The sequence below is a fragment of the Cornus florida genome, unplaced genomic scaffold (genome assembly GCF_030987335.1).
Source record: "Cornus florida cultivar Cherokee Brave unplaced genomic scaffold, ASM3098733v1 CherokeeBrave_3.0.0_Hap2_Chr05, whole genome shotgun sequence".
Classification (NCBI taxonomy): domain Eukaryota; kingdom Viridiplantae; phylum Streptophyta; class Magnoliopsida; order Cornales; family Cornaceae; genus Cornus; species Cornus florida.
In genome coordinates, this window is record NW_026775575.1 from 76,385,907 (window position 1) to 76,395,224 (window position 9,318).

Below are 9,318 nucleotides of genomic sequence, written 5' to 3' on the forward strand. Positions count from 1 at the left end.
TTAGATCCTTATGCGCCCTCCGCATTGAAATGTGACGGTGCACGAATCATCAACCATAATGGAGTACTGGTGTGCGGGCCTGGCAAGGAACGGGGGCAAGTGAACCAGTAGGTCACAGACACACTCGTCGTCCATGGCATTCAACCAATGGCAACACTCCTCTTCTACGGGTGTCTCATGGTGTTCGTGCCTGTGTCCATGTCTGTGTCTGTGTCCATGTCCATGCCCGTGTCCTTGTCCTTGTTCATGTCCATGTCCATGTTGGTGCACATGTCCGTGTCCGTGTCCGTGTTCAGCCGCGTCGTCAGGCGGGGAGGGTGGGGGGCCTGCAGGGTGGAATGGCAGCAATGAACAAGCATGGTTGACGAGCGAAATTTGCGAGAGGCAGAGCGGGCGAGTTGGCACGCACTCCATCTTGGGATTGAGTAGCAAGAATGCCATGAAGAGGGTTGACAATTTGAGAATCTTGGTCATACCCATTCTTGTGATCACTTTCACTAACAAATGTGAAGAACACAAGAAAGAGTAGTAATTGAATGTAGCCCTAATTGCTTCTACTTATATACTAAGGCATTCATAACCTTCTCATTTCCTCGAGTTAGGTGCTCTAGTGGGTTGATTAAAAAACAAAAAATGGAGTGACCAAGAGAGTAGTTGAAGTGATGGAGGAGTTTAGGTTCTGAAATAATTAGAGTGCCTAGCTTGTTCATTCTTTCTGTGTGAGGAGTACTTGTTTGGTGAGGTGCTAAGTGCCAATTAGGTTTTGCAATGCCAACTTTGTTTCTAGCTACCACATGAAGGAGAAAAATAATTGTAATATATCGCGTGAGCAGGACATACCCGTGTACCGAGTGAAGAAATATACCATATAATGAAATTGGTTCCATGGATTTATAAAACCTATCATAACTAATATGGTGCATTTTTATTTAGTCCGCGTTACTAATGTCGTGTTATATATGCCCAACTCATCCTATTACCGAGATATTAAAGAATGTGGTAAAGTCATTACACTTGATTATAAGATAAAAAGATTGCCGGCCAAGTTCAATGATAAAGTTCAAGCTAACATATACGAGGATGCAGACCTATATACACGTCAATAAGTCAATAATTATATGCGTACATATTGAATTAGATAATATAATTGGAGATTTAAGGCTTTCTTTAGCTAGTTAAACATTCATAGATTGAGAATTGCATGTGCTGGGTGATGGAGGTTTTTTTTTTTTTTTTAGTTGGTACTCACACACTTATGCTTTCACTGAAACTTGAACCTTTGACCTCTCTTTGAGAAGTAAGGGCATGATATCGCTAGGCCACTGACTCATTAATTGTGATGAAGTATTTTAAGAGGTGCAATAGTACCATCGCGGATTAAAAAAATAATAATAAATAAATTATCTTGCATTGTTCTAAGTGCAATATGCAAACATAAAATCCTACACTAGCTAATATGTGGAATTATTTGGCCCATTTATATAGCGTCATTTAATGATTAATGGACAATGCTTAATTACTCACTGGTGAGTAGAGTGAAACTACTCACTCATATGTGGTCTAATAACAAAATAACGCATTATCTTTAATAATAAAATAATTCACACATTTATCTGCTTTAAACGTGTTTTTAGGTGTGAATTATTTTATTATTAAATATGATGTATTATTTTATTATTTGACCACATAAAGGTGAGTAACTTCACCCTAATCACCAGGGAATAGATAACCATTATCTATGATTAATTGTCCACATTTTTGCGATGAAAAGCAAAAACGAGTTGTTGATGTGGAAGCTATTTACATATGTCCAAATGGTATCATGTAATTGGCGGATTAGTGTATGAAAAGTCAGTCCAAAAGAGGCCTTAATGGCCCGATGATCTAGACATATTGGCAATGACCTACACAGTATTTTATGATAATACTGTAATAGTAGTAGTTAATAAAGGTACCACGAGAAATTTTTCATTTTTTCTCAATTGGTAAAAAATACACTCTCCATTTACACATTTATTTTTCTCTTGAGAATATTTTTCTCATCATCCATTTTAAAAAGGTAGAAAAGATATAGACATATTTGAAAACATAATCTTGTTCAAACCTTGCGTATTGACTTGGTCCAAATAATTTCATAAAAAGCAATCAAAATCAAACCAGTAACTATTGCTTTGATAGATGGTTCCGACAAGATTTAAACTTATATTGTGTTTGCGAACAGGCTCATTGGAATTGAAATTGAAAAAATTTTTGTTCAAATTTTATAAACATTTTTCATAAAATACTAATTTGTAGGTGTCAAACGTTGATTGAGATGTCCTTATTTATAAGATTTAATGTTCACTTTGGTTAAATGAATATAGCAAGAAAGGTAAAGAAATGAAAATTTTAATTATGATTAAAAGAAAAATTATAACCATTTATTAATTTTCTCATAAAACTATTTTGATTTGTTGAGAAAATTTTATGGACTCGCAATAATACTCTTTTTCTATGATAAATTTCACAATTCTCAAAGTATAAAATGATCATTTTATTGAAAAACTATCCGTATAGCAAAATTTTATTTTTTATTTTTTTATTTTATTTTTCATGTTGGGTTTTGTGTGAGGAATGAAATACTCATTCCAACAATTTATTTGTTTGGAATGTAATTTAAATTGGAAATGGTCATTTCATTAGGAAAAAAAATCCATTCTACAACTAAAGTTACTAAACCTATGAAATGACCATTCTATTCCCAAGTAATATAAATAAAGTTACTGCCATCACCACTATTGTTGTCGCCTTCAACCACCACACCGCCTTTCACCATCGCCACCTCCACTACCACTGACTTCCACCACTATCACCTTCGACCACTGCCACCTTTATTGCCTTTTACCTCCATCATTGCCATTATCACCGTCACCATTATCGCCACCACTACTGTCGTTGTTACCACCATCATTACCTTTCACCACTGCCACCACTGTTGCCACATTCCATCACCACCACATCGCCGCAACCTCCATTGCCTTCCATTGCCGTCATCGCCTCCATTGCCATTGCCATCATCTTTCACCACCAACACCCCCGTCGACTCCCATCATTACCACTACCTCCACTGCCTTCCACCCACCACCACTGCCGCTTTCTACTACTGTCACCTCCATTGCCTTTCATCTTCATCACCTACACCATTGCCGCCTTCCACAACTACTACCACTATCATCGCCTTCCACCAACACCACTGCCACCTTCCAACACCATTACCGCTTTCCACCTCCACCATCATCTACCACTGTCGTCATTTCTTTAATATATATATATATATATATATATATATATATATATATATATAGGGACATTTTTGAGAATTTAATTTGAAATTCATTCATTATAAATTTTAAACGGGTCCAACTAAACATTAGAATGGTTATTATCATTTCATTCCTACACGTTTTATATTTGCAACCAAATAATAGAATAAGAATGACCATTTCATTCTATTATTACATACCAAATGTACCGAGTCCTATGATTGGATTTATCAGAGATATACGCAAATTGGGGGCTGTTGATTTCGTCAGATCTACCGATCCACTTGATACCGAGAAATGGATTGAAGATTTGGAAAGATATTTTGAGATGATGGACTGCACTGAGGTGCAGAAAAGGAAGATTGGTGCATTTTTTTTTATCTGGTGAGGCGCATCAGTGGTGGCAGTCAGAGACCAGGATGGTTGTGGACATTACAACTATGACCTGGGATGATTTTAAAACTCGGTTCAATGACAAATACTTTCCACAATCAGTGAAGGAGAAGAAGGCAACTGAGTTCATGCAGCTGGAAAAGAATTATGATATGACAGTCAATGAGTACGAGAGAAAGTTTACAGAGCTATCCCAATTCGCTCCTCACATTGTTGCGAATGAATTACACAAGGTCAGAAAGTTTGAGCGGGGGTTGATCTCTCATGTGAAGAAGTTTGTGGTGGGTCATCATTTTGACACTTATGCTAAAGTGGTGGAATGTGCCATGGCAGTAGAGGAGAATAATAACATTGCCTTTCAGAAACAGAAGGAGCGTAGGGCAGAACAGAAAAGTAAGAGGGCTAGCAGCTCTCAATAAAATCAGAGCAACTCTCAACAGAATCAGAGGGGTCAACAGCAGCAGGCTCAGAGAAACTGGCAAGGTCAGTCTTGGCAGAGAGGCAGACAAGATTGGCAAGTAGGGAAACGGCAGAGAGTTGGTGAAGGTGATTAATCCACAGCTTTAGTACCAGCCATGCCTCATGATACACAGCCATATCAGTTCAACGGACATTGCTACAATTGTCGTGAGCAAAGACATTTGGCTCGTAATTGTCCCAAGCCTCACAAGAATAACCAGCAGAGAGGTCAAGCACCACAGCAGCATGGAGGTGCAAGGTTTAATGCAGTTGTTCCAGATGGGAGACAGGACCGTGCACCACCAGCAGTGGAAGGTACACTTACTATTTATGGCAGTGTAGCTAGAGTGCTATTTGATTCAGGTTCTTCATATTTTTTCATTGCACTATCATTTGTGGACACACTGGGATTAGAACCTGGACATATGAGTAATGCCTTATCTATTACAACTCCACTCGGGAGCGCGACAACACTTGATAGAATATGTCGTACTTGTCCTGTTACAATTGGGGAGTTGGAGTACCTTATTGATTTGATAGTATTACATATGAGAGACTTTGATGCTATACTGGGTATGGATTGGTTGACTAGATATCATGCTCAGTTGGACTGTCATGAGAGGATTATTGTATTCTCAATTTCGGGACAGTTACCTTCTCGATATAAGTGTGGAGAGTTCGAGGGCACCATAACTATGGGATTTCTTGCACACATTGAGGTGGTTGAGCAACGCTTGACTATAGAGCAGTTGCCTACAGTGTCAAGGTATGTAGATGTGTTTCAAGATATTCTGGGTTTGCCTCCTAGGAGGGCAGTGGATTTTTGCATCGACCTCACTCCTGGTATTTCACCTATTTCTAGGGCACCCTACAGAATGGCGCCAGTTGAATTAAGTGAGTTGAAGAAACAGACTCAAGAGTTGTAAGATCAGGGGTTTATTCGACCTAGCACATCACCTTGGGGAGCACCTGTTCTATTTGTCAAGAAGAAGGATGGTCACTCCGCTTATGTGTTGACTACCATGCACTGAATAAGGTCACTATTAAGAACAAGTACCCATTGCCACGCATCGATGATTTGTTTGATCAACTCAGAGGGGCGCAGTTGTTTTCTAAGATTGACTTGAGGACTGGGTACCATCAGCTGAGGATTAGGGATGAGGATATTCCTAAGACTGCCTTCAGGACTCGTTATGGCCTCTATGAGTTCTTAGTCATGCTTTTTGGATTGACTAACGCTCCGATAGTTTTTATGGATTTGATGAACCGAGTGTTTCGACCTTACTTGGATCAGCTTGTTGTGGTATTTGTTGATGACATTCTGATATATTCCAAGACTAAGGAGGAGCATGAGAGACACTTAAGCATTACACTTCAGACTTTGCGTGAGCATCAGCTCTATGCTCAGTTTGAGAAGTGTGATTTTTGGCAGGAGCAGATTCAGTTTTTGGGGCATGTGATCTCTAAGGATAGAGTTTCAATGGATTCTGCCAAGGTGGAGGTTGTGATGAGTTGGAAATGGCCTACTACTGTCACTGAGATTCGTAGCTTCTTAGGACTGGCAGGATACTATAGGCGCTTCATGGAGGGTTTCTCTAAGATTGCTGCACCATTGACCCGTTTGACTCGAAAGGATGTGAAGTTTGTTTGGGATCACCGTTGTGAGTAGGCATTTGAGGAGCTGAAGACGAGACTGACTTCAGCACCAATTCTTACCATTCCTGTTAGTGGTAAAAGATTTGTGATCTACACAGATGCATCATATTAGGGTCTTGGCTGTGTTTTGATGCAAGATGATAAAGTGGTAGCGTATGCCTCTAGGCAGCTTAAGCTACATGAGCAGAATTACCCTACACATGACCTGGAATTGGCAGCAGTGGTTCTTGCATTGAAGGTGTGGAGGCATTATTTGTATGACGAGGAATTTGAGTTATTCTCTGATCACAAGAGCCTTAAGTACCTCTACACTCAGAAAGAGTTGAATATGAGACAACGGAGGTGGATGGAGAAGATGAAGGATTTTGATATGACCCTTCAGTATCATCCTGGAAAAGCGAATGTGGTAGCAGATGCCTTGAGTCGGAAACCAACAGAAATAGTTGCTTTTATGATGATTCAGGAGTGGATGATGTTAGAGGTATTGGCAAAGTTTTCTATCATGCCGAGTTCTCAGAGTACAGGGGCTCTTCTTTGTAGTTTGACTGTACAACCTACTTTGATCAGCCGGATCATTCATTCTCAGACTCAGGATAACAGGTTACAGACCAAAGCAGTTGAGGCTGTTAATGATGAAGGTAATGTTGACTGGACGTATGGAGCTGATGGTGGTATGAGATTTCGAGGTATGCTATGTGTTCCAGACTTAGCAGAACTCAAGAGAAAGATTTTAGAGGAGGCACACCACTCTAGGTACATAGTGCACCCAGGTGGCACTAAGATGTATCATGATCTTGAGAGACAGTTCCGGTGGGAAAGTATGAAACGTGATGTGGCAGAGTTTGTATCTAGATGTCTCACTTGTTAGCGAGTGAAGGCTAAGCACCAGAGACCAGCAGGACTATTACAGCCTTTGCCTGTGCCTGAGTAGAAATGGGAGCATTTGACGATGGATTTTGTTGTGGGGTTACTGAGGTCGATACATAACCATGATACAGTGTGGGTGATAGTGGACCGATTGACTAAATCAGCTCATTTTCTACCCATTCAAGCTACTGATACTGTAAAGGAATTGTGTAAGATCTACATTAGAGACTTAGTTAAGCTTCATGGAGTGCCGGTGTCTATTGTCTCAGATCGCGATCCTCGTTTTTCATCTCGATTTTGGAGTAGTTTCTATGCAGCTTTTGGTACTCCTTTGAGTTTGAGTACTGCTTTTCATCCTTAGACCAATGGCCAGTCCGAGAGGGTCATTCAGGTGTTGGAGGATATGCTTCGTGCTTGTGCGCTAGATTTTCGGGACAGTTGGGAGGATCACATTCCACCGGTTGAGTTCGCTTATAATAACAGCTATCAAGCTAGTATCGACATAGCACCGTATGAGGCACTTTATGGTAGACCTTGTCGTTCACCTGTATGTTGGGCTGAGGTTGGTGATGGTAGTTTTTTGGGGCCAGAGTTGGTGCAAGAGACTATGGAGAAGGTTACCATCATTCGAGATCAACTTCGCACAGCTCAGAGTCGACAGAAGAGTTATGCAGATCGACGTCGTCGTGCTTTAGAGTTTAGTGTGGGTGACTTGGTGTTCTTGAAAGTATCACCAATGAAGGGGGTTACGAGATTTGGTAAAAAGAAAGGGAAGTTAGCTCCTCAATTCATTGGACCTTTTAAGATCATAGAGAGGATTGGGAAGGTGGCGTATAGATTGGCTCTACCATCTAGACTATCAGCTGTTCATGATGTTTTCCATGTCTCCATGTTGAGGAGGTGCTTAAGGGATGAAACTCAGGTTGTTGACTGCACAGAGGTTCAGTTGCGTCCTAATGCAACCTATGCTGAGACGCCTGTTTGCATTGTTGACAGTATGGTGAAACAGTTGAGGCGGGCAGAGATACCTCTGGTGAAGGTGCAGTAGAATCATCAGGATGAGAGAGAGGCTACTTGGGAGCTAGAGTCAGAAATGAAGGGAAAGTACCCACATCTATTCGAATAAGGTACGCAAATTTCGAGGGCGAAATTTCTTTCTATAAGGGTAGAATGTAAGACCCGTGTATAAATTTATATATATATATATATACACACACACACACATACATATATTTATTTATTTTATTTTATTTAATTGTTATCTATGTTTGAATTTAAAAATATAGTAGTGATATTAGAGTTTTTTTTTTTTTTTTTTTTTTTAAATTTAAATAGGAATCCTAAACTATCTCAAATGCAGTTATAGTTATCTTTATATTTCATGTTGTATCAGTTCTACGAGGATATTATTTAAAAAAAAAATAATAATATTGGCACGATACAGCGTGATAAGACGGAGACCCAGAGAGAGAGTTATCTAACGTCATGTCTTCTGCAGTAGTCGGGAGAAAGGACGGTGTAACCGGGAGAAAGGACAGTGATCAGACAATTGTGTAAAAGGAAGGTTTAGCAATTTTTCAGGCAAGTTAATCTTGCATTGTATTTTTATATATATTTGAAACTTGATTATGATGAGTCTTAAAAAAATCTAATTTGTGTGTTTTAAATAAATTGTAGAAATATTATTCTTAAAGTTAGGATTATACTAGTACAAATGTGCACTTGTTTTCTTGAATTATTGGGTTCCAATAAAGGAAATTATTTGTTTTAAAATAATTAAATTAAGTTTGATCGTAGAACTTAAAATCAAGGATTTAGTTAGGATGGTTTAGTCTAGGCATGCTATTATTGGTAAGTTGAATTTAAAGTTTTACATAATGCAATATACTGTTTCCATTCAAAGGATTACAATGATTATTATAGATGGGTTCCCGTTATGATCTATTTGTATATATGGGATATAATATATGTGGTATATATGGTTGAATAACTGAGGAAAATTGTGGAAGCATATCATGGAATTTTGGGGCGTGAACCTGCTCTGTTAACTTTGTTGGAGTACTGCGAAGGTGCAAAATATATTTTCACACACACACACACATATATATATGAATATTTATGTACGTATATATGCATGTTAGACATCTTATATAAGTAATTTTATATAGAATGACTCCAGTAACTTGTTGTGGGCCTGCTTTTGGGTTAGATTAGATGCAACTATAGATTTCCATAATTAATTTGCTAGTAGCATATTGGGAATCAAATTCGGATGATGGTGATGTAGTGGGTTTGTGTAACCACTCACAGTCAAGGGACAAGTGAATGAGAGAGAGAGAGAGACCCATATGCGTTTTTAACTGGGTTTCCATTTCACTCTCTAAATCTGTTAATTTGGGTTCACTGTTGTGTCCATAGAGATTCAATATTTTTTTCTTATTATTTTCTTTTAAGTGATCTTGATTTAATTAAGTTAGGAAAGAAAAATAGTAATCATATTTCAAAATTACAAGAAATTCTATATTACTCTTTGTAAGCATATTGAAATCAATTGTGATGCAATCCTGATTTGTAGATACTGTTTAGATACTTTAACCAAATTAAAACTTCAAAAAAAAAAAAAAAAAAAAAACTATTAATG

The 9,318-nt window shown here is 38.5% G+C and overlaps 1 protein-coding gene across 1 annotated transcript; it reads right to left on the bottom strand.

Annotated features, from left to right (window-relative positions):
- Positions 1 to 480, bottom strand: LOC132309499 (uncharacterized). The gene has a single exon (XM_059807804.1). The coding sequence runs from the start codon at positions 478 to 480 to the stop codon at positions 1 to 3; it is 480 nt and encodes a 159-aa protein (XP_059663787.1).
- Positions 481 to 9,318: the final 8,838 nt, after the last annotated feature.